We start from the raw sequence: 27,137 nt of genomic DNA, 5'->3' as shown, positions 1-27,137 counted from the left end.
AAGTGTGGTAGCCCATTTAAAATTAATAACAAAAGCAGTCTGTAATTGCTCACAATGTAATGCTGCCGGTGAACTTTAGGTTATGTCATTCTCCATGCAGCAGGTGTTTTAAGATTGCTATGCTGAGAAGGCTAGTAATGGTGCATCTGACCTACCCACAAATAAGTCACTCCGTTTGTAAACCTGTGCATCTGTATGTTTTTGGTTGTAGCATGTAGGATTGCATTAGCTTATAAATAGATTAAATTTTCTTACCTAATTAAAAATATGTGTGAAATTAATTTTAATTATTCTAATAGTCCATATAAACTATATTACTGAGAAACACATTCATTCTGTTATGTCTGGCAGACCTCAAATATTTGTATATGTATGGAATTTTGTCAATTAGTAGCCCATTTAATAAAAAAAGTCTGGGGAGAAAAAATCTTGAGGAAAAATAATGGGTATATTTGTCATGGTTAAATGGCTTCATGCACTCTGGACTTCTGCCCATCCCTTTAAAGTTCATCTGTGAAATGACAGGTGTGCATTGAAACACAGCAGAATCTGTGCAGCAGAATCACACTTAAATTTCTTCATCATCTAATCCTCTCTTCAGCGATAGGGCTAACATGATAGGTCCAAGTGTAAACCCTTATAAAAAAATAGCATTTTCGAAACAAAATAGTAAAAGAGCTAGGAACAGAGCAGTAGTTTTCTTTACCAGCCAATGCCCTTGCTATTTATCTAGGTCATCATTTCACCTTTTCTACTTTGTCATGCTTGCAGACAATTCTTTTTTTTTCCCCTTAGCAAGTACTGAGTTATAAATGCACAGAGAGCACATAATTGTCATGAAAAAGAACACTAACATTTATCAGTCCCTAACAGTCATATAAGCACGTCTACAGCGGAAGATAATGGAGTGAAGAGAGGACAGAGGGGAAGGTCCCTAGAGGAAAGTCTCTTCTATTCACGCTGTTTCAATTGCTATGACCTGTGAAAGTATGCACTGAACCAGAAAAAAAGTCAAACTTTAATATTTGGGCCACTTCATAAGTAGTGGAATATAATTAAATACATTGTTTTTTTTTTTAAATGTCTTCTACAGTGTGGTGTTCTTTTTCTGTCTGAATAGTTACTTCAATCTATTACATGAATATAATTATTATGATGACAGATTCAGATTACAGTAACATCAACTAGATTGTTTAAGAGCAATTACTTAGAATATCCTATTGCTTAGGGGTAAGAACAATTGCCTTCAAGGTGTATGTTCAGTCTCTCAAGCAGAGAAAAGAATTGCATATACATTCTCAGAGCATGGTAGGGCAATCCAACAGTTAAGGTATAATATAACTAGATACACAAATCCAGAGCAAAGGGTTTATGTATTTTATTCTTTGTTGCAAGTTTCTGAAAAATGAGCATTTCAGAAATACCAATTTAAATATTAGGTTGAGTAAAAATTATTTTTTAAGATGGCAGAAGTCATGTTAATTTCCAACAGTTGAAAATAAAGTACATTTCTCCATCCAATCTAATTTAATTTTTCATTTTGCTATCAGGCTCCCCCTCCAGCATTATCATTCAATTACAAGTAGTGTTATACTTTTATAACCAGACAATTTCACACCACTGCTGTTGTCTGTTTGAAGCTATAACTAAGTTATTCCTGAAGGCTATTTGTAATTAGGTAGTTCTAAAGTTCACCTCGTTGTTTTTTCATGGATGAATTTCTCTTGTATCCTAGATTGTCTTGTCCACTCAGTAGTTTGCTGCTGGAACTTGAAAGGACATTTATTCCTTTAGCAGCTGCAAAATAAATAGCCTACATAGAATTCTGCCTTTTAATTTACCCCAGACACTTGGACATTCCTTTATTCTCATTCATTCAATTACAAAGTAGGTCTACCTAACCAGCCAGCAAAGGACCACTCTGACATTTTTACTGAGTAGGTAATAGGTGTTTCTTGTTCATTGCAGTGATTTTTTTTTGTTATGGTGTCTAGTGTCTTTCTCAAAATATTTCCTTTGCTTTCTCTGTGGGCACATTAGAGCCCTATTTCTTCTTGACATACTTATGAAATTATAAATATTAGGGAACAACTTTTTCCCACTGTGGCAAAAGACAGATGGCATTTTATACATTGTCATCAGAGAATACGTGTGTGCAAGAAGTGTAATTCAAAGATCTGGATGCACTTTCAAGGCATTATTCATTTCTGTTTATGGCATTTGGCAGTGATTTTGTAGTAGAATTTTGTGAAAGGGATTTTTTTGACTAAGTAGAAATAAGCTCACCGAGTAACCTTGTTCTTTTGGTATGCCTTTTCCATGTTTTTCTGTAATATAATTCATTAAACGTTCCTACAGAAAATTCAGATATTCACAAGTCACTCTTTTCTCCCTCAGATACTCATTCTAGAAATGAAAAAAGGTTCAAAGCAGGTATGTTACTGCTTTGTGTTGATTGCTAGTACTGCATGTTCTGCCACTGATCCCAGGAAAGAGCAGTTGTCAGGAAAGTCTCAACCACTGCAGTCATGGGCTGGAGCGCATACAGTTGCTGTGTGATGTTAGCATTATCACAGTGAGAGTTCACCTGAGTTCAGAAGCCCTTGTGACCTCTTTGAGGGGTATCCTACTGAAGCCTTTGGCCTTTAGCATCACTTGATTTCCATAAGAACCTATGAATTTTTTCATTTGTACTGCATTCTCTGCCAGTAGGTCCTTGCTGTTCACTGTAGGTTGACACAGAGTCTTGCTCTTTCTCAGAAGCAATTGCAGGTTAAATTCAGCTAAACGGTCAGGTGCTATTTATGTAGTAACAATAAGTGTATAGGTAAATCAGAAGTCAAATACTAGACTGTGTCTGGCTAGCAGTTGTGCTTTTCTGTGAGCTGAGGAAATACTATAGAAGATATTTTATGGTGTCTTTCTGTCTCTTCAATATTACACTTCACATCCAAAACATGAACTGATTTGCAATGAACTGGCACGTCTTTTTCCTTTACGTTGAAGTATCTGTCAGACTTCATATTACTGATTACTGAATATTAGTTTGACTGTCAATAGTAACCTTACATATCCACAAATATTTTTTCTCTAGACAAACACAGTGGGCATGTTTTTCAGGTGAGATTTTTTGAGAGATATTTTGATTCCTGAGCACATGCTTGTTTATCTGCACTGAAAAGTCCTTGCTTTTTCCTTTTATGTTTTACCCTAAGGTGTACTTATTTTGTTCTGCTGAACTTTTGACTCATATTTTTCCATGATGAGTAAAGATATCTCACTTTCATGCTTCTCTTTCAACTGGTTTGTCTAATTTCCTGCCAATAAATTGTACAGTAAGTTGAACAGGCAAAAATGTCTACAAGTACTACAGGGATTCCTGTGTCTTACATGTTTATAATCTTTAGATCAAAGTTTATTGGTTTTGAATTAATGTTCATTTTTCAGAATTAATGTTTGCATTTATAGTGGAAATTGGAAATTATCCCTGAAAGCAAACTTTGAAAAGCATTATTTTTACCATTTTGAGTTTTATTTTTCTGTTTTCATATCAAATAATACTGAATGGTGTTTGCTTCTTCTTAAAAGAACATACACTTTTTCTTTCTAAATATGAAGATGTAGGCTGCATTCAGAGTCCCTCTTCTAGAATATACATAAGCATTGTTATCACTTTTTAAAAGTGATATGATATTGCATCCAAATCAGTGTTACTTGCTGTACAATATGACAATTAGTATTGCATTGTTTTGAAGTGTAAAATGCATACTTTAAAACATCATACTTTTTGCTTTAGGCTTCACATAGTATCCACATAGCTGTAATTGCAGTAAACTGTGTTTTTTACATAGCAGATGTTTTACAGGTGCAGCTAAAGAAAAAGCATTTAGCATAAATATTTGTATGTCACTACTGTGGATCTGTGCAGTACTAAATAATGTGTAGGATGCAGAACCTAGCAATTTCTGACTATTTTTTTTAAATGTGCATGAAATATGGGAAATGTGCATCTATAAATTGCTTTCCAGTCATTTTTTTTGGCAATGTATCATGGTTCCTTATGTCCATATTATTTCATACCCAGACTTCATGCACATTTAAAAATATAGCCTCTAATAATGACAAACCTCGTAAAAAAGTTACAGTGCAGTAAGTAAAATAATTCCTGGGGTTTCTGGGGGAGGGGGTTACAAAGGCTTTTGTAGTTTTGACAATTAGATTGGATTATAAAAGCATGATTAGTGTTCCTGGGAACACTTCAAGTAAACTTGTGTTATTTATGAGTAATGTTTCTTTCACCCTGCGATATATATGTACATTAATTATGGTTGAATTAGAGGATTGCTTTCACTAAACTCTCTGGATTTATGAGTTATCTGCACCCTATTTGTCCAGCAATACATCGAGAAGATAATAAGAGCATCCTGATAAAGTTCAGCATCTGTAAATAAGGCAGAGAATATCCATTAAATGAATGAAGGGCTGGTTTTATTTAGCATGGAAATACATGAACATAAAGCTCTTCTGCTTGAAAATTAATGGAATTTGACTTCATCATTTCTTATTTTATTGAAAACATAAATTGTTTGCATATCTCTACAATAAGGTTTGTTGAAATCTAATGAAAATCTGTCCACTTCATCATTGTGGTCAGGATTCTATTTCATATAAATAATTTTGTATTTTATATATAGAGAAATAATCATAGTTTTTCTAAAATGACCTAAAGTGCTCAGCAGAAACATGTTAAACAGGCCATAAAATTATGTTCATAAATAATATTTTTTTTTAGGGAAGACTGTTTTTATCCAAGAATAACATTGCTTTTTGTGTATGTGTGGAGTTGCCTTTTTGTCTTAGGAGAATGAAATCAAATGCCTACTTTGTAGCAAAGCTTAGAATGGAAACTGATCCAAATCCCAATGAATTTGATTAAAAGGTTCCTGAAAAAGGTTATGCTGAAAAATAAAATACATGGACACTTGTCAGATTTAATGCCTTTGCATTTGCCTAGCTTCGTTGCCATGAAACTCTTTTAGGGTTGATAAAATGCTTTTGTTTAATGTTTTTAGCATACCACCTTTATTATGGAAAAAAATTTTATTGGCAAATACAGAATAAAAAAAAATTCTAATAGTGGTCAGGAATCACTCTGTAGGATACATAAGTTTTGTAATTCTCACATATCTTCACTTAGAAAACAGGCATTCTTAGCCTTAAGATTTAACACATTTCTCAAAGGAAACTGCATAGGGTGAACCTGTTAGTGTATGGTAGAGAATTTAAAAGTGAGCCCTGTTTGGAAATGAGCTGTCTTCTCACTGAAGTCTCCTGTAGATTCATATATTAAAATCAAAGTCATAGTTAAATGTTCAGCTAGAAATTCATGTGTATACCAGGAAATGTTGTTAACTTATTTTTGTGGTAACTAGAAGGGGTAAAATCTTTGAATATTAATGAATATTAAAAATAAAGGTATGTAGTTCTCACTGTTTCTTGTGTCTTTTTGATATTTTTAAAGATGCTGAATTCCAAGCTAAGAAATATAAAACTTTTAGGGAAAAATAACAATTGAAGCAATTGATTTTACAGCACCTTCTAAACTCCAAATTTCTATAATTCAATTGATTCAATGACATTTGCCTCTCAAATGAGGCTTGTGCTGCTTAATGAAGTATATCTTTGAAAGAGATTGAAAGAGTTGTGCAGCAACTCACAAAAGCTTGTGTGACACAACACTAGCATAAAGCTGGGCTTTGTCTCCAGTAAGGTTATTTTGTATTTATTGCGTTGACAATAATAGAATATGGCTTTGAATATCATAATAAAGAGCATTTACCTGTTGGAAGTATATTTCTCCACAGCAGAAGAGACCACCTGGAGAATTGTTAAAGACATTCTAACAAGCCTTAGCTGCCAAGACTTAAAAACAAAAGTTTTCCTAAGCCTTTACAATAAATAAGTGCTAGATTTATGAGCAGACTTCTGAGACTTAAGAATAAGTGTTTCTTTTCTGTTGTCCGTTTGTTTTTTTTTGACTGCTAGTTTGATTTTCTGCCTGTAACAGGACATTGTTTCACTAATGAATTTTATATTTCATCCAATAACTTCTGTTTGACTGAAAAAGTTGAAAAAACACTAACTACACATTGTTATGTTGTTTCAGTACCATGAAGACTTTTACCAGTTCTCAAATCACATTGATTTTATATTTGAAATTTTCTGGCCACAGTGTGTTGATGTTTTATATTATATATCAAAGACCTCTTAATAGCCAACAAGTTTAATTTATGAAGACATATTAGGTAGCATAAAAATGGCATTTATTAAAAAAAGAAAAGGAAAAAAAAAACACCCAAAAAACCTATGACCAGTTAGGTTTCTCTCTTTGACACAATATATTTATTATGTTTTTAAAAATCTGTATTTTATGACATGGAACAGAAAAATACCAAAGTTATCATTTTAAGGAACTTCATGACTGGAAGTCATCTGTGTACAACTTATCCTATTGTGCCAAGGGTATGTCAACTGTGACTATGTGTACACAACTTCTGAGCTGGATTTCACTTTTTCAGACGTGTCAAAATGTCTGTGGCGCACAACTTACCCAAGCTGTTCAGCTGGCAAGTGATTTCCTAGCATAAGTCACAGTTTATACCCTCTTAAAACGTGCAATGCTCTGCTAAACCTAGCCAGTGAATACTATTTCTGCCAAGATGCAGACACACCCCCCCCCCCATCCACCAAACCTGGGTTATTTTACTCCATTCTGTTTTGGAACTTATTCAAGCAATCGGTATTGGTGGCTTTTCTGCTACACTGGCATGAGACACCTTTCCCTTCTGTTCCCTTTCCCATCCCATTCCTTGTTACATTGTTTATATTGTCTTTGTGTGCATTTTTAAATATTACTGATTATTTTCCAACCCTCCAGAGAGCCCACAGAGCAATTTAAGGACCCCTTTTTTTCACAGTCACCCTTAGCAGCTTTATATTCCATCATAATAGAAGTGAGCAGTAATCCTGTTCATTATCTGAGTCTTTATGAGCCAAAAACTAGAGACAGTTACCTTTGGATTTTTCCAAAGTTAAGACATAGAATGACAAAGATTAAATATATACATATCACCATCATCATCATCATCAAAAGTTGTCAATTGACATAAAGCCAGATATGGCAAATGGAGAAAAATCAATAGACCTTTGGAAAAAAAAAACCTTTAAGAATTTGAGTAATTTTAAAAGTTGTATGAAGTAAGTGGGAGCAGAAAAGGTTAGAGCATAACTTGTTTGTGTTCATTGGGTTAAGGAATTGACATGAGTGTGATCATAGTTGCATCTACTAGATTTGTGCCAAGAATTCAAATTTCATGTGAGCTAGAGATTATGACTGATTGAGCGTGCGTTGAGGCCTTTGGTGGAACATGAGAGTGTGTTAGTTATGTGTAGCCTGGTAGTAAAACCTGTTATTTTGTGGATTTTGACCTCCATTCTGCTAGGATATTCTTTAGAGCTATTTACTAATGAAGACTGCATGACTCAGGTAACCTGTCCTCTCAACCGTTATTATAGTAAGATTTTCCTGATACTTTTCAAACGTACTAAAGCCCACCGTTTGTTACTCTTTCCATCACAGAAAGGGAATTCACTTTTAGTAGCAATGTTTTTGTGCATGTGATGATTGTAACCATTGATTTTCCTTAAAAATCTTTCTGAAGAAAAATAAAAATTAAAAAATTATTTAGCAATAGTTGTTTTCTGAGCTTCAAGATCATTCTGGTTATACTATTTTTTTTAATAAGTCTATTCATCATTGCATAGCAATTAGCTACTTTTTGATTTTTATTCTCTTCTGGATCTTTTCTTGCCTCTCTCCCTCTTTGGAACTGTGTGCTTATTTTACTTTTAGACTGGATTATCCTGAATAGCTCCTGTACTTAGCCTCAGCTTCTTTCTTTGCCAGGTCTTTGAACTAAGGTAACTATAATAATCAAATAACATTCTTAAAGCAAATGTAATTTATCTTTACACTAGAAGTTAAACAATATTTTAAAAGTGCATTAGTGTTCTAAGCAATCACTTCACTATATAATCTCCAGTTATATAAAATTTATTCTAATCAGTGAAAAGTTCCAGTTCCTCTTGCTTGCTATCCAAACTTCTAAAACCATGATGTATTAGCTCAGAGCATATCATCTTCCCATAAATTACCACAAAGATTCTGCTTGTGATAATGGTTTGATTTTGAGATATCCGATTGAGATACATTAATCTTCTAGAGTAAGAATAAAAAGCCAGGTGGTAAAAGATTAAATAATACCGTAAGGGCAGGCTTTTGAGAAAACCAAGTGTTTGAGGTGCAGGCTGCTCCCAGACATACAGACTATCCTACTTGAAACCTACTACTGCTCCCCAGAGGTGCTCTGTTTATTTTCAGTGGCTCATTCATGACAGATTCCTTATGTAGTAGATTGTTTCATCTCCCAAGTGTCCATCCCACTTGTTCAGAGAGTATTTGGGTGGCTTAGGTTCCAAGTCTGAGGTTCTTTTAAGTGTGTGGCTTTATGCTCTTACTAAAGAAGGTAGAGTCAAGAAATAAAATTGACATTGTGAACCTACTTTGATAGGTTTTGTGACAGTACTTCAAATTTATTCCTACAACTGTTAATATGATAGAATATTCCCCTTGCCCATTCCAGAAATTCAGTGGGTTTTTTGACTTGTGTTGCTAATAAGTGCTGAATTTCTGTTCAGCATTTGGAATTTTCTTTAGCTTTGCATACTTTGTGTTTACCTATGTCATGCTTCCTGCAGAGCCTTAAAAAAATGACGGGAGATGGATTCTATTGCCAAATATATTGCAAATATATTGCCTGTGTTATTGTTGATTTTGATCTCTTGGTTATATCTATATTTACTTAGTGTCACGAGTGCTTGGTATCTGGATGGCATACTGGCATGTGCTCTGAGTTTACCCCTCTTGACTTCTTCAGGAAAAGGTTAACATGTGAACGAGATTCTGCCCTAGTATGTACCAGCAGATGAATGTCTTTGTGTCACCAGTAGATGGATGATAGCAGACTAGACTGAATTTCATGAAAGGTACATGCCTTGGGTAAATGGAGAACACAATATAAATGGAGACTAAAAAGAAACCCCCTACAAACCTGTAGAAGGTGAATAACCATATTTGCCTTATTTACATTTTATCACCCAACTGCAAGAGAGAATGGACAGCTGTGACATCCTCATAATAAGACATTAAAAATTCATGAAGGGCATCAAGATTATTTTGTATTATAGGGAATTCCCCCCCCCCCCCCCCCCCCCCAATCCCATGGATATAGCAGATTTGCTGAATGATTTTTTGAAGCTGTTACCTAGGAGATTGAGTTGAGAAAGCGTCTTTGTGGAGTAAAGGTGTCTAACTGAGAAATGGAGTTATGACATCATACTGTGATTATATTAATAACATGGAAGACTGAGCTTCAGAAATGGAAGATGTCAACAGCTCTAGTCATCCATTTCTTTGAGATAAGCTATCTGTGGTGTCAAAATTCTTTCTTCTCCTTACAGTTCTGGAGAAAGTTTAGGGAAAAGTGGTATGATTTATGGGCTAGTGGTATCTGAGTTTTTACCATAAGGTGGTGATGTTCATTTGGAAAGACAGCATTGAAGGCAGAAAAGAAAAAAGAGAGATTCTGGGGTTCTGCCTTAAAGAGAACAGGCGCTTCTTTAAATCTTCATTTCCTGGTGATCGCAGCTAATTCCAAAAGGCCAAAATGTGGGTTTGATTTTACAGTTTAGAAAATTGTTTTAATTTCTGTTTCCAAATTTTCCCAAGTGACAAAAGGCTTTGGAGATATGGTCATTACCTAGTTTAGGGCAAGTCCTGAAGAAAAGGAACCCTACCCCAGCTTGGAGATGTCCCTCTTGTAGAATGCTCTTCTTCGCCAATCCCACCTATATGTATTATATTAACTCGAAAATTTTGGATTAATTCAATATTAAGTAATTTTTTTTACACATGAAAATATCATAATTTAATTTTAAATTGCAGCACTTGCATACATCAACTCTGATTTAGGTGGACAAACTGATGCAGTCTTTCGACCTCAACATCACTTCAGTACTGTCCACTCTATTACCTAGGTTTGATACAAAATGTAAGGCACACTAAATTTCTGAGAGTTGCTCAGAGCAAATTATAACGTAATATCCTTTAAGAACAAAATTAATATTTGAAAGACTTTAAAATATTTTTTCAAGCAATGCTGTAAGGGATACATGAAATGAATATTCACTGAAATGTTAGGGCTGCTCAGATATGTTTATGTACATAAAATGGCAGCTGAGAGCAAAGCTTATTTTGTCATGCAAAGTGCAAACATTTTTAAAAGCTATACATACTGATTACATTTATTGAAAAACTATAGCCCTTGGGTGAGAAAACTCATGAGCTCAAGCCTAAAGGTGATAACCTTAAATTAATAATTTCCTTGAAAAAAGAAAGTATAGAAGCATTGCCTTTCCAATTATGTCTATTCCTCACATTGTGAGAATGAATATTAGTGTCTGCCTTTTTACATCATTTTGACCTTTTAGCATAATAGGATTGCAACATTTTCTTAATGTGTATAGTGTTTATAGCTTCCCCCAAAAATTAGGTGCAATTTTTCTACACTTGGAAACTAAATGAAGTGAGATAGCTAGAGCCAGTTAAAACAGGATTCAATTTACAAATAATTTTCAGTGGAGTGATGGGTCTATTTAAACAGCAAAATAGCAATTTGAACCTCACACATATGAACCAACTAGATTTATCCAGAGACACTGTTAAAAGAGCTATCCAAAACCTTATTGTAAAGGATTTCTATGTCTTTGGAAAGATTACTGTAACTAGTTTTGTATCTGGAATAAACTTTGAGATGTGAAAAACAAAATACGCATAAAAATTCTGTGCACTTAACATGGTAGAGAAACTTAAATTGTCAAGAAAAGTTTACAGAAGAAATATCAGGTCTTCTTACTGTAATTCTTAGATTGCTAAGGACTGTCAAATTTAAAAAATGAGCATAAATCATCACATGTGCTTAATAGCTAGTCTGATGATATATTCTAAATAAAAAATGAAAAGCAAAATAAATATGACATGACATTAATTGATCTCATGAACAGCGGCTCCTGTCCTTCAAGAGATGACTCTGCATGGGGTTGGTTACTTGTGGATGTTGTGTTTGCACATGAGCAGAATGAAGTCTAAATATTGATTTATCTTGTGCTAGCAGTGTAAGATCTTTACATACTGGAAACTATTACTTATTTACATATTGTAGGGAGCTAGACAAAATGTCTTAATTTATATTTTAAATTCTGTACAGTCATATACTGTGAGAACAGCACGTAAGCGTCTCAAATTCTTTCACTTCAAGAGAATTATATAACTACCAGCATATAAAGTTTTGCATAGATCCAAGAAATAGATCCTTTGCCTGTTATTGCTAAAAAACATACCCTTAAAGGCACATCTAAGAGCGTGGTTGATGTTTTATTTAAATCTGGAATCAAATGCAATGTATTTTTTTTTTTTTTTCTTATTTGCTATATTAGCTCTGCAAATGTTAGGTAAAAATACTGTGGAAAGAACACACATTGAATTTGAGAATACCACTTTAATTCAACTTTTTGTTTAAATAAGCATACTTTTGATGTCAATATGAGAAGTGTGTAAAATCAGGATAAAATATTTCAAATAGATAATTTAGTATTTAGCAGAATAATTCCAATTTCCCCATTATGTCCCTATCACCTCTACCCCCAAAACACCCTAGAAATCTACAGTTTTCAGGAGATCAGGCAGAATCTTCCTTCATCCTCAGTGATGTGTAATGTAGCTGAATGATGGGCAGCTGTGTCCCAATCAGGAGGAAAGAATCTCTTCTATTTTTAAGCTGATATATAACCACGGATGTTTGATGGCACATTTAATGACTGGTGTAGCAGACAGAGGATGGAAAGTAATTTTAAGGAAAGGACAAGGAAAGGGGAAAGAGAGAAGAGATTTTTCAGTTTGTGGCTGATATGGTAGTAATATATTCTCATCAGTGAGTAGAGCAAAGCATGCTGTGAGTATAAGTGAGGGAATTTCAAAACTGCTAACTCTTCAGGACATGATGCGAAGTATAGGATTAGAAGTTTATGGTTTGCAACACTGATTTGTTTAGCAGAATTTCATAACATTTAAAAAATTGCAAAAAAAATTAAGAGATCATGGGAAAAGCTTATTTGCGTCACTAAATACACCAGACTGACTGGATTACAAAAGGTTGTTCAAGTCTCTGGGGGAAAAACTGATGGTATATCATATAAGTTGCAATGAGTAAAATTTAAAGAGAAATCAATCTAAGTTCAGATGCATATAAAGTACAAAAAGAAATGTAGAGTTCCTTTCTAAAATGAGAAAGGTTTCAATAGCTCTAAGTACTTGAAGTCAAAACTGAACATTTTGACCTGAAAACTTTGCTTTTGAGACATGTCAGAAATTACGGCACTTTTAAGCAATTTGTGTGAGCAGAATCAATGAATTTGTGTATAAAAGCAAGAAGAGGAAAAGCAAGTTAATTGTAACTTCTACATTACTGTAATTTTGAAGTACAGAAAAGTGATTCAAGAAAGGTAAGAATACAGAGGAAAAATATGTGATCAGAGACAACAAAGCAGGCTGTATATCTATAAGGAAAATATCTTGGTAGAAGCATAGATGTGTTAATTAGGCACTGTATTCCATGCAACAAAGCAGTTCCATGAAACATTTGGCCGTGCATTATGATAAAAGCGAAAGTACTCCAGCACACTGGAGATACACTTCCAAATGTTTAGGAGTGTTTCCAGATCAGTTTGCTAGAGACAGAATCTTAAAATATCCATCCTAGGGAGAAAAAGTGGTTAGGAATTTTTCATACCAAAACCAAGCCTTTTCACTTCATTCTTTATGTCTCTTCATAGGGAGAATTAGCCATTCCTGTTCTTTGGTTTCTGTATTTTAATACCATCTTCTAATGTTCCCTCTTCTGCAACTTAGTTTCCTTAGAAACCGTTGGAATGGGACCTTAGAAATAGATTTTTGGAAAACCAGGGTACTATATAAACCACATATCCCTTATTCACAGAAGTGGTGACTTTGTCGAGTAAAGATTTCAAATAGTTTTGCGTGTTATGGCTTCTCTCCCTTACTATGACTCTTAATAATTTTCTTTGGAATAGATAAACTCGCATCTGTAATTTCCCATCTCAGAGACCTGTCTAAAAATTGGCAGCACATTCTTTGCATTTCATTTCATTGTACCTGTAGTTGAATTAAGCAATGGGTCACATGGCTGTTTGCACCACAACACTTTCATACATAAGTTCCTTTTGTATCCATAATGGCTTGGGTTGGAAGGGACCTTAAATATCACCTAGTTCCATTGCCTCTGCCATTGGCAGCGACACCTTACACTAGACCAGAATTGTTGGGCAGAGACTATCTTGCCCAGGCGATTTGCTGCTTTCTTCATTACCAGTCTGCTCCAAAAACATTCCTGCTGAAACTATAATTTGGCAGGGTGCCTGTGACCATTCCCCTCAAAACAAGCTCTAGCATGGGTATAGGAAGCCCCTGAACTCCTGTATAACAAACGCTACTGCACAGAATTAATTTGTTTTTTTCTGCTGCAGCCTTATGTAACTTTAACATTGTTCATGCACCCTGGTCATCTATCAGCCCTTCAGAGTTTGGCAGGCTACCAGCTTCAGATGTGTTTGAAAAGATTTTACTACTCCTAAGTCTTAGCAAATTGTCACACAAAGTTGTCATTGTTTTTTGGGGGGTTTCGTTTGTTTGTTTGTTTGTTTTGCATGGAAGGTTTAAGACAGGGAGACAACCTTGTTAATTTTCTGTTCAAATAACAGTTTATGCTCTTTTTTATTTTCCTTCGTTGTAAAGAACATTCATTCATGAATGTGTTTCTTTACTTTAATAAATGCATTTGTCTTGCTGTTTAATAAGGTATCCTGTGTAAATGGAACTTTACCATTGACATTTCCCTTTGTTGTTTCCTACCTGCATTTTTTTAGACTTCTGCTGTACCCTTTCCTACAGTTTGACTGCATTCTGGAAGAATGTGATGTCCCAAGCAGTGGGCACCCTTTGATTTTCTTTCGGTCTTTAATGGAGAACTTTTATGTCAGGTCTCAGGTCATGTGTTCTGTTTTTGCATAAGGATAATATACAGATGTATACTATTTTTTTCACTTTTTTAATTGATTAAACTCAAGGTCGCATGCATGCCAGAACCCTTTAATGGACATTCAAAAGATGAATTCTCAGATCTCATTCACTGAGTTGAACTCAATGATGTTAAGTTTTATAGATCATAAGATACTGAGGCTGTTCCAGAAACTGGAAGACTGTAATACTCTGCTGGTATTAAAAAAAAGAGTAAATTATATGCATATCAAATTAGCCTGAACAAAAGAATGGGTAAGCTAATACAGAAAATATTCGGTGAATATTTAAAGAAATTAATATAATCAAAACCAACCAGGCACAGTTCTATTGGAAATACAGTTTAGAAACAAAGTCATATATGCCAAATGAGGAACTGCGATAAGGGAATCAGTGCCTCTGAGAAGAGCTGTGGTCTCAGCATAAAACAGACTAATGCTGTGGTAAAACAGAACTGGTTATATAGCTCTCTAGTGTATAATTCAAGGAAGTGTGAGTAGGAGGATTAAGGTGATTTTCATCTCATACAATATACTGACAAACAAGAATACTGCAAGCAGTTCTTGTGTATGCATTATTAAAAGGCGCTGACCAACCGTTCAACAACTTGAAAAAAAAAATTCCATATGAAATATGTGTTGTGGAGATCAGGCCTAATGATGAGAGACTTTGGGCTCAGTCTCTTTTGCCTATCTGACCAGGACTGAAGAGCTGATGTTATTAATTTTCATGACTATTCTAAATGCAGGAAAATGCTTGATACATAATGCTAGATCTCTTAAATCTATTAAAGTCATTGCAAGACCTTTTCGCTAGTTATTGAAGCAAATCTAATAGAAATCAGAAATTAAACTCATATTTAAATGTTTTCCAGTGCCAGCAATTAGCCACCAGAATAAACTGCTGGTGGATATCTTCAAATCAGGACTCAAAGTCTATCTGGAAAATATGCTTTATCAAAACATGGATCATTTGCATGAAGCTGTACAACAATTCTGTGTAACTGAACAGAATTTAAGTTCTGTGATATACCAAAGGTCATATTAGGTAAACTAATTTTTATTTAATTTGGTAGATATAATATAAAATTATAAAAATACTGTCAATTTGGCAGTCAAAAAATACTTTCAGACTTCCTCCAGATCAAAGGTCTGTTTGCCTGTGCTTCCCATGGCTACTGGTAGTTAATGCTTCCCTGTTTCTGGCCTTAGTAGTAACATACCTTCAAGTTCCATTTAAGGGTTTCATAATCATTGGAATCAGCAGAATTTAAAATCTATCAGTAGAATTTCATGAGCATACATGTGTGAGATAAATAGTCTTCTGTGACTTCATAAATGATCTCCAAAATTCAAAAGGAGTGTCTGATGCATTTCAACATTTGTGAATAATGTTAGAATTTCCCATCTCTTCTTATTGGAATAGGTAATACAAAATACTAAAAGAAATATTTTTTATTTCTTGATAGTTTATTGTGTAATTAAGTGTGAGTTTACAAGAGTTTATTGAACATTTTTTCTGATCAGATTTTTCCTAGTTACTGATAACAGAGGTTAGGATAAGATTGATAATGAATCTGATCTAATAAGACAATGCTGATGCATCAGTGTTTTGATGTGTGTGTTTACCATCTTTGAGCATTCTTGGTCTCTTTCATGCCAACCTGTTTGTTATCACAATAACTCAGGACATCCTGTCTCAAAACCTGATGAAAAATGCATTTGTGTACATATTACTGTTTGTTCAAACAGATATTTGAGGATGGATGCTGTGTAACTGAATAGTCTGTTAAATGAGAAACTTGTAGTTTTGAATCTATGGTGGATGAGCTTTTAATAAAAAAACCCACAATTTTAAAATTTTTCTAGCATTGTCTTTGTTAAAGAAAAAACAGTTACAAATCAATGATATTTAAAATTCTCAAACAATGTGATAGTCTGGAAAACTACTTTGCCAACGTCTGATTTCCATTTGGTTTGTGTACATATTGATTTTGTTACTATTTTGAATCCAGACTATTTTGAATCCAGACAAGAAAGAATTAGATAATGCAATTGGTTGACAGCTATTAAATCAGTTCATGATTTGCTTTGTCTCAATGTGAACAATGATTGGCATTTCTGCTAAAAGTCCAAATTTCTCACTGATTTGAATGCTGCTAGGGTTGATCACCTCATGAGATCTTTTGTAAAGACATTTTATTCTTTTTAACATAGGAGGAAGATCTTTACATTGCAAAGTGTGGTTCTCCTTAAAGATTAACAGCATACCTGCACCACCAGAAAGAAAGATACATGTGCAGTGCAAAGTTTTGGTAAGATTACTTTAAACGTTTAATTTTGTTCTGCTGCATTAGAAGAAAAATGTAATTTTTACTGTTGGTCTGCCTGTAATCATGGAGGATTATTCAATTTTATTAAGTAATCACACATGATCACTTTTTGAATAATAAAACTCAAAACTTATGAAGACCTCATTTAAGCTCAGTGGTATGAACTGATATGAATGCTTGGAAAAGTGTCTTTTTTATCCTATTTAAAGAATTACGTTTTTATTCTTCCGACATCTGCTTCTGATTTTGGATCTCAGATAAGGTTGAAATCTAGAAAAACTTCAAGCAGTTCCTGTACAGTTCACAACAGAATAAGTCTCTACTGGTACCCTCATTCCTTATGTATGCCACGTTATTATTGTCATTTAAATTTCATTAATTATTGGAGTGTATTCAATCATATTTTTATTACAAGACAAATACATACTTTTGCTCTCAAAAATGAATTAAAATATATTAGTAATTTTAGAGGAACAATTACATATTATAGAAGATATATGATTTAAGTCACATAAGTATTTAAACATAAAACAACTTTTTAGTATGTTTGCTTAATTGACATTGGTTTTATTTGCCAAAGATTTGTAATTGTATTTATTTTTGAATTATACTTTGTGAGGTTTTTATTTTCAGAGCTAATATTTTTCTTGTTCTGTAAATGGATATTTGCTCCATCATCTAGATATTCTGCTTTCTGCATGAACTGTAAGCAGCTAAGAAATACTGACTTTAATAATGGATGCTGATGACAGGTTCTGTGAATAGAAGTGGCTGCTATGGTATTTTTCTGCAGGAACAGTTTTGCAAATAAAAATATATGATACAAGAACTAGGGGCCTACCTCTTCCGGTAACAGATGCTGGGAAGGAAGAAGACTATCCTCAGTTAGTTTTACATGTAAGCATAGGTTTATGTGGAGGAAAAAGTCCAAACCAGTAAGCATTTCTAAAAATATTTAAAATACCATTGTTTGTATATCACTTCTGGTTTGCTCTTCTTTCCTTGAAGTGAAGTAACCTGATTGTGAACTTCTATAGGGCTGAGAAACAGAGAATGATGTGTTCAAAATCTTTGAGCATGGTGTAGGGAGGTGCCCAGACTACATGAATTTGTTTGTGATTTGAGACCATGGAAAGAATATTCTTGTATAATCTTCTGGTCTGAAAATACTGTTAAATGGTAAAAGAAAAACTATATTTAAAGTATTATTGACCCCTATTTTATAATAAATTCCCAAGGTGCATTTTAACTACCTTTAATTTTTAATCTAATTCAGTATGAAAACTTGTAAAAAACAGTAAAATCCAATATAATTTTCCAATGTATGTGGCACTGAAATTGTTGACCTGAATAGGAATAATTCCTTTCTATGAAGGTGAAGGAGGTAAAGAAGTAGCTCTATGTCTTTTTTCAGATCTCCATGGAAATTCTCATAAATTCCATTTTTATTGGTGAATTTTGAGGATGATTGTCAGTGTGACATCATTGGTAAAAGAACTAATACAAGCCTTAACTGCTGAAGAATGGTCAAGTAAAAGCAGAAAGTAGATAATGCTAGTGGTACTGCTATTAGAATGTTGTTCACAGATCTGGTTCTTGGAGGTTAAGAATTGTACTAAAATACTGGGAAAAAAAAATGAAGAAACCCACTAAAAGCATGGGGAACTGGAAAAGCAGGCCTTATCTTGTTTATGCTAAGTACCTCTATGAGCTTAGTTTGCCAAGGAAAAAAATGGAGAAGGAATGTGATCATTCACTAAAGAATATAGCAAAGATAGTGGTGGCCTCTCAGTTTTGCTGACCAACATGAATCAAGAGCTAGCGGTCAAAAGTTTCATTTGAGAGTATTAAATGTTGCGTTAAATGCCCTAGTAAGTAAAACTTCCACTAAAACATTGGAAGATCTTACTGGTGAAAACAATGGACAGAATCTTGTAAAGCTGAGGACTTGAAATTGTTTCAAAAGATGGTAAATTTTTTAAAAACGTAGACAACTGGGACATCTGCTGCATTACTGAGTCAGATTTAATTAATACATAGATCTCTCTTTGACCTCAGGGTCTGTCTTTACTTCCTGGCCCTTGGAAAGTAAAGGATTAACAACATTTAATTTCAAATACTAATAACACTGCTTTTGGACAGTAGTTATAGCTGTGGGTTGTAGTCAAATGCAATGCAAATTTATCTTCTGCATATCAAAAGTACTTTTCCTACCTTATGTAATGTATCAGATTTCTGAAACATCAGAAATTGCCTACAGCAGAGGTAAAATTGTCAGGACAGAGTTTTGAAATGAGTGAGGTGTGTATCAACATCTTGCTCTTCTTAATGGTAGATGTGTGGCTGTGGTGACTAACAGCCTACAGACTGTGAGGTTGTCTCCACAGAGGTGAGGGCTGATGGGCATCCCAGGAAGAACAGGCAGTATGGGGTCATCCTGATATATGTCACCTGGGTGCCATGAGTGCTATAGATATTAACAAGACTGATGAATACACTTGCAGATTCCACTTTTGTGTTTGAGCTTTGGAAATGCTTTTCCCTAACTCAGCATTTTGAATTTCATAAATTGAGTGTCTGTTTGAAACGTCATACCATATGAAAAGGGGTGGCAAAATGTGCGTGTCAAGGTTGAAACTGAGTTCATAGCTGTAGATACTCTGACCGTTATGGTTGGCCTGAGCTAGTGGCCATCAGCTGATGTTGCAAAAGATTCCTTTGTTGAAGAGAGCAGAGAATTTTGAAGAAACAAGTAGGTCTACCTGACAGCACAATGCATGGTGCATGAATGGATACAGGATAGAGTTGCTCTCTTCAGCTTTTAGTGTGTAAAAATCATCTAAGAGGAAATACCACAGTTCTGTGTGTACTGCCCTCCCCATCCCCTAGATCTTTTACTACTTCAACAAGTCATTGTGTCACCATCCTTTTTTTTAATTGGCTCAGGATTTTCTGTGCTAAGTGGTGTTGTATGCTTTTTCATCTGTCTTTCCTATAATACTGGCTAATACTACCATATTCTATAATTCTCCTATAATTCTGACTAAATCCCAGTTTCATTTGCATTTGGTTTGCACTGTAAATTCTGTGTCTTACCATCCATAAACTGCAAAATTTCTGTCTCATAAGGTATCTGCAGGTATGAAAAAGTGTCTGATACACAGATGATTTAGTTTAACCTGTGTTTTTAATATAATGTAATGAATTTGCATTTCTACATTGATGAGACCCATCGCACTACTTACTGCTTTTAGATGTGTTCTTTATCTCAACCTAAAATTCAAAGTGGAGGTTGAGCAGTTAAAGTAGTTAAAATACAGTTTTATGCTACTCAGGTTTTGTTAAAACCCTTTCGGTTTGTCATGGCTGAAAACATTTAAGCTTGTATTTTTCTAACAAACTAGATTATGATAAGGCTATTTAATGGAAATAAAAATATTGCGTAAGTGTGCGATATTGAAAAAAATCATTACTTTTAAGCTCTAACCTAATTTCAATTACTTCAGTCACTGTATATCAGCAAAAGAAATGTCCTTGTTTGGCTAGAATGCTTGAAAGGAGTTCTCTGGCTGGATGAAAATATCATTTTTCAGTACGCAGAAATTTGCCACCTCTTCAAGGGAAACCTAATTTTGTTTTCCTTCCTCCAATAGCATCCAAAAAAAGTAGGAAAAATATGAATATGGGAAATTATGATCTTCTTTTGGCTTTTCTCAACTTCATATATACATAATATATATATAAACACACACAAGTATAAATATTAATTTATATTAAAATATACGAAAGCAATGAGCTGTGCTAAGGATACATTTTCTCAATCAAGTAGAATGTCTCCTAAATGCATTTAGAAATAGAGTAGTAGAATAGTAATTCTTATAAATAAAATATCATGATTCCTTATAATTTATCTTTTGATCTGTTATGCTTATGTTTTGATCTCTACATGCTTACCGGCAGCAGAATCACAATAAATCAAGATAAGAAATTAACTATTAGACTGGTTCATCCAGCTGTAAGCAGTAAGTTTGAGTTCCATTTTGTCCTAGATGTACCTCCATTAAAATGCGAACTTCAGTCTAATCCAAAGTTTAAATTCAAATCCAACTGTAGTCCTTACTGTACAGTAGATAGTATGGGTTCCTGTGAAATGGATGTGTAAAAAACTCAGAATCTGCCCCATGAATTGAAGAAAATTACTTTTTAATTTTAAAAGATAATATTTATTTCTGTCCTGGGTTCAGCAGTAGCAGTCATTTTTCCCCTTCTTGGTAGCTGGTGCAGTGCAGTGTTTTGACTTTCAGCTCGGGAACAGAGCTGATAACAAGGATGTTTTGGTTTGGCCAAGGACTTTGTGAGCCTCATGCTCTGCCAGGGAGGAGGGGGAGCCAGGAGGAAGAAGAAACAGGACACCTGACCCAAACTGACCAAAGAGGTATTCCATACCACAGCACGTCATGCCCGGGAGGTAACTGGGAGTTAGGCGGAAGGGCTGAGAGACTGCAGGGTTGGAGGAGGTATCGGTCGGTGCTTGGTCGGGCTTGGGGGGCGAGTTATCGGTCAGCTGGTGCTGAGGTGTCGTATTCTCTTCCCTTGTTATTTCCTTTATCATTGTTATCATTGGTGGTAGCAGTAGTGATTTGTGTTATACCTTAGTTACTAAACTGTTCTTATCTCAACCCGTGGGAGTTGCATTCTTTTCGATTCTCCTCTCCGTCCCTCCGAGGGCAGGGGGAGGGCAAGAAAGGGGGGGAAGTGAGCGAACGAATTACCTGACTGGGTTTAAACCACGACAATTTCCTAGGTGTTTTTAGCATAGTAGCCCAATAATTCCTCTAATTTATCTGCCTGTAAATTGAAATAGGGTTAATTTTTTTGTTGTTAACATAATGTCCTCCACAGATTGCATATTATGATACAATGTTTTAAAGCTCAGTATAGTGTTTCAATAATAAAAATATTTTAATCTCTTTTTATGTGTGTGCACTCAATTTTTCTATGAAGAAAAGGATAGTAAAAAGAATAAATTGCCCCAGATTTGGCCCTTAGTAGTGCTAATACTGTTTTATACTGTTACATTCAGACGTTTTGGGACAATGATCCACTACCACTTAGCTTTTCTTCCAGATCATTAGTACTCAGAGTACCTCCTGTGTTTGATAAATGCATGATGCCACTATTTTGCAAATGACAATCAAATATTGATTTTAAGATTTGTCATTGTAATTCCACATGCCTGTATTTCCAAGCAACGGATTGATGACTGTTTCACCAGTTTTCAGTTGATCATCTTCTCTTTTTTTTTTTTTTCACCAAGTTTGGGTTTTTCTTTATATGTTTGGGTTTTGTTGGTTTTTTTTGTTTGTTTGTGTTTTGTTTTGGTTTGTTGTTTTGTTTTTTTTTTGGTGGGGAACAGGGAAGGTTAGGGTTTTTGTTTGCTTGTTTTGTTTCTTTTTTTCCAGCCTATGCAGTTTGGTACATTATTTCAGATTGCATATAAAATACTTTTAAAATGAATGGGGATATTATGAAAAACCACACTTTTACTTTCTGGTGAGGCAGGTACATCACTTGGAAGTCTAGCAAACAGTTGACAAGTAATATTCTAGTTTCAGACCTTCATATAATTTCTGCATCACACTGAATAGTCTGAACAGTCACAGGCTCAATATTTGTCTTTTAGTCCATAAAAGGGTAAGTGTTCTATTCTCCTACCTCTAAAATTTTTGCTGGGCTCTCTGAAACTCACTGCACTCTTCGATACTCTGAAAGTACCAGACTTACTGGACACAGTCTATAAAAAGTTAAACAAAGTGGTATGATAGGAAACCTGGACCTCTCCAGTGGTGGTTGAAAATGTTGAGAAAAAAAGCAAGAGTAGGTACACATAGTATGATACATTCACATCTTTTAAGTTTTTGTTGAGCCATTACCTTTTCTTTAGCTGTGCTCTTTATTTTAATTTGATGTCCCCTGGTTACTAAATTATAGGAGTCAGTTGAGAGCTAAACCCTATCTATTCTTTCCATGATGCTCGTGACTTTGTAGACTTTTATATATTCATTCTGAATTATCATTCTTTCAGGATGAAGAGTAAAAGATAAAGTATTTCTTTAAAAAAAAGTCAAAGCAATTATGACGTAATTGAGCAATATCTTAAGATTAGAAATTTTACTGCTTTAAAAAATCCAACAAACATAAAAACCCAAATATATATTTCCTTCAATGATATTTAAAAATATTAGGTGAAAAGTTACAAGAGTTGCTTAGTCCCATTGACATTTTAAAGCGATTCATAGCATACCAGATCTTTATGTCAAAAGTCAATCTATGACAAACTTCCTTGATGCCAGTGCTTGACCATAGCAACCATTTAAATGTAATATTAGAAGTGGTGTTAGGAAGAACTCATTATCTGTCCCACTGTCAAGAATCAAGCTTGATTCTTGATATTATTCACAACCTGTAATTGCTGTTAGGAAATATTGCAATGAATATTGAACTGTGATTCTCTGATTGTAAAACACTAAATAAAGGAGAAGATTTTAGGTTTTAATTTTTTTATTCTTGTAGAATAATTAAATAATTGTTCAAGTAAGAATACTTTTACTTTGAAGAAAGGAGTGCAACTCTGATGTGAGATTCCCTCGATTCCTGGTCTTTTCATGCCTCATAAGCAAACATTCATAGAGTTAAAAATAGTGTTGATCTGCTCAATATGCAGGAATAATTTACATATATCCCAGCAGGAGAATGTAGAGATATTTCCCAGCAGGAGAATGACCAAGATGTAAGTGTAGCTTCTAGTGAAAGGGCTAGTAGAGTGGAGTGTGAGGAGGCTTTAGTTTCTCTAGGTAGATTCCAGTCCTGTTCCTGATTTTATTCCAACTATTAAAAGGAGATTAAGCAGTGAGATTCTGAAGTCATAGAAGGATTTGGTTTAGCCAATTTTCATTTGTGGAATAATGGTTCTTTAATTTTCCTGTATGTAGTCTCCATCTTTTGTGTGTTAAGATCACTTTGACTATGTCTTCTGTATGGACGCTGACTACACACTACTATTTCACTCTAATCTGTCTACTTCTAATGTCTTCTACTATGCTAATATAGATAAATCATAGCACCTAAGTCTTTGCGACTTTTCCTGTCAAAAAAACCCCAAACTACAACATGTTTATTCTAGCAGAGGTTTGCATTTTCTGGGAGCTGCATTATGTCAATAAACAAGTATAATGTAGAGAGCTTGCTACAAATATCACCAGTGTTAAAGAAGGTCCAACTTAGAATTTATGTGTCAGCATCTTCTCTATTATTGATTTCATTATTTACTTAATTAAAAGTAAAAAGCATATACTTAAGAATATTTTGTAATTATGTAACTTGGAAATTGAAGCGTGTCCTGCGTTCAGCAGTAGCATTCATTTTTCTTCTTCTTAGTCGCTGGTGCAGTGCTGTGTTTTTGGATTTCAGCCTGAGAACAATGCTGATAACACCGATGTTTTTAGTTGTTGCTCAGTAGTGTTTACTCTGACCAAGGACTTTCTGAATCTCCTGCTCTGCCAGGGAGGAGGGGAAGCCAGGAGGAAGCAGAGATAGAACACCTGACCCAAACTAACCAAAGGGGTTTTCCATACCACAGCATGTCATGCCCCGTATATAAACTGGGGGCAGTTACCCAGAAGGGCTTGGTCACTGCTCTGGTCGGGCTGGGTATCGGACAGGAGGTGGTGAGCGGTTGTATTCTCTCCCCTTGTTATTTCCCTTATCATTACTATTACTGGTGGTAGCAGCAGTGTTTTGTGTTATACCTTAGTTACTGGACTGTTCTTATCTCAACCCATGGGAGTTTCTTTCTTTTGATTCTCCTCTCCCTCCCTCTGCGAGGAGGGGGAGGATGGGTGGGAGTGAGCTAACAGCTGCGTGGTTCTGGGTTGCCAGCTGGGCTTAAACCACGACAAAGAGTCACACACTGTTTTCATAGCTGTACATTAGTTTTTCACAAATCCTAAAATAAACTGTAATCTAAATATTGTTATATATGGCTGATGCTTGGATCATATTTTCAGAAACTGAGAAACCTGAAATTATGAATCATGCCCTAGGACCAATTTTTAGAATATGCTTCCATAACAATTGGTAGCATAAAAAGTAACATTCTGTAAAAGAACCATGGCAACATGGTTTATGGAAGAAATACAAATTTGTGAAGGTGGTAATTATTAATCAATTCAAAAAGCAGCTGGAAAATAATTCAGACCAGTCCGTATTTATATAGCCCATTAAAAAAAGTTATCAATAGAAAGGTGACTTATTGGAAATTTTTGATAAACATACAGCAACTGCTAACCTCCTCCTCTCTTCCTTACAGATGCATGAATCAGTTCTGTGATATAGCATCAGGAAGCTAGCGTAGATCATAAAGTGACAGCTGAGCTGTCACTAACTGCTGTTGAAGTATTGAACAAAAATGTAAGGTTAGATTTAAACCAAGTAATTAGAGGGTGCTTTCATCTATGCTAGGTGTGTGGTCATATATATGAAAAATAACTGTCAAGTGAAGAAAGAGAGTAGCTTTTATAATTAAACTACTATGCCATTTGTTCCATAACTACTGTTGCTACTCCTGTGGCTTATGAATCAAAACAAGGTGGCTTTTTGCTCAATCATTAAACACAGCAAGTCCTCAGAAAATGTTCTTTTTAAAAAAATTGCTCACTGACAGAATCTGAAGCACAGATTGTATAGCTTAGTGAGTTAGGTACTAAAGTAATGTCACTGAAAGGAAAACTTTATGTTTGAACTCTGTTCCCTGGATATACCTCTGTAGTGATTGTCTTTCTGATCAGTGGAACTTGTGCTAGATTTTTAGCTCAAGACAAAACTTGTTATATATACTCTGTGTAGAGTTGTGGGGTTTGCTTTCTTGTTTTGTTTTTTTGTTGTTTTTTTTGTTTGTTTGTTTGCTTTTATTTAAATAACAACGAGAGGAACCAGAAACAGAACAGAGTATTCTAAAAAAAAAATTAGTTATCTTAAGTTTTCAAACTACATTTGGAGGCTCCTCCAAGTGATGATCTGTGAATTTTTCTGCAGAAGTATAACCTTAAATCTATCCTGGCATTTTTCTGAATTGGTGGCACTATCACTCCTTTTCCCTTCACTGATTAGTGTGAGTTAGTGAGTAGTGAGAACTCAGTGCTTTCCTTGTGTAATGTGAATAAGAAGGAAGAAGGGATCTTTATTATTCATCCCATTCTTACGACGTTTGTCCATCTATATAGCAGGAAGTTGTATCTTTTACTTAAGACTAATTTGACAGGGGTACCACTGCTCTCAAAATGTTTCCCCGTTTGTCCAAAATAATATTGCTGTGTTGCCAAGATCAGAATGCTGTTTAAAAATGCTGGAGTGCAATTAAAATACTAATTTATAGTTGTGCATCTCTATAATGTGTTGAAGCAGTTACCTGGCCTTTTCTGCTGGATTTCTATGGATAGTATGCACAGCTTCTGAAACAGCAAATAATAATTAAATGGCATTATTCTAATGAGCAAGAAGTTTATCCACAAAAATTCTTGAACAGTATCTGAATTGGGAACTTCAAATGCATAAAATTAGTTGATTATGAATTTGTTTTGAAAGCAGATGCTGTGTTGAAGTTTGTAAAACACCATTAACTCAGGAAAAGCTTGCTTATACAATTTTAGTTGACATTTTTGCTTTAGGCTAAAACCCTACCAATTTTAGATAGTTTGGACAATTGAAAAAGGAATCCAGATATTTCCTCTTCTATGTGAACAGAATGACTATGTGTAAGGAATGACTATTTAATTGTGACAATATGAACATATCTCTGGCACTGGCTTAATCATCATCCTCACTAGAAAGAGTTACCAGTGTCTGTTACTCTCTGAAGGTTGTTTCTCAGCATTTTAAGATTAATTTTCTGCTTGAGTTCCATACCTGATATAAAGGTATATCAAAATCATTGCAACTGAAATATTATTAGTTTATATATTTCTCTGGAATTTAGAAAGGATACATTACAAAGAATTTTTGCAGTTCAAAGGAGCCACCTGAGAAAACAGGAAACTTCAAAAGCCAAAGAAAAATTTGTTCATGAATATTCATTATCCATTAATTAAGTAACATTTGGTTATTACGAGTCATTTGTATGTTTGCAGGTATTTTTAGTTCTAAATGCAGAGTAAAACCCCATATTTTTTAATGTTACCAATTGATAATTATTAAGTAACTTCGGCCATTGACAGCATTGTAACAATTTACAATTAAAAAAAATGGTTTTGGTTACTGGATTTTACTTTGGTGTGTACTGTGGATTTTTCAGTGGACAACAGTAGTACAGAAGCTGAATTTAAGCTGACAAATTCAGGTTCATTATCTTAGATTGTTTAGAAAAATGGACAGTAACAGTTACTTTGCCTTCAGGTTGTATGTAGAGGTCAAGAAGCAAGCCAATTTTTAAGTTTTTATGTAAAACATCTAAAAGTCTGTCGTTTACTGCTTTGAGCACAC

General features: G+C 34.5%; 1 protein-coding gene across 1 annotated transcript in view; it reads left to right on the top strand.

Moving 5' to 3' along the window:
* CFAP47 (cilia and flagella associated protein 47) overlaps positions 1-27,137 on the top strand; it is a gene marked incomplete at its 5' end in the record, with an annotated part of 281,148 nt that overhangs the window by 166,668 nt on the left and 87,343 nt on the right. Inside the window, one exon of the mRNA XM_062608026.1 lies at positions 16,486-16,583. Within this exon, the coding sequence (XP_062464010.1) occupies positions 16,486-16,583 (98 nt within the window). The remainder of the gene's footprint in view (positions 1-16,485; positions 16,584-27,137) is intronic.

The sequence above is a fragment of the Pezoporus occidentalis genome, unplaced genomic scaffold, assembly GCF_034315485.1.
Source record: "Pezoporus occidentalis ecotype Australia unplaced genomic scaffold, CSIRO_AGI_Poc_V1 ctg129, whole genome shotgun sequence".
In the NCBI taxonomy this organism is placed as follows: domain Eukaryota; kingdom Metazoa; phylum Chordata; class Aves; order Psittaciformes; family Psittacidae; genus Pezoporus; species Pezoporus occidentalis.
Note: the sequence above shows the minus strand (reverse complement) of the source record. Positions and strands in the feature narration are given on the sequence as shown.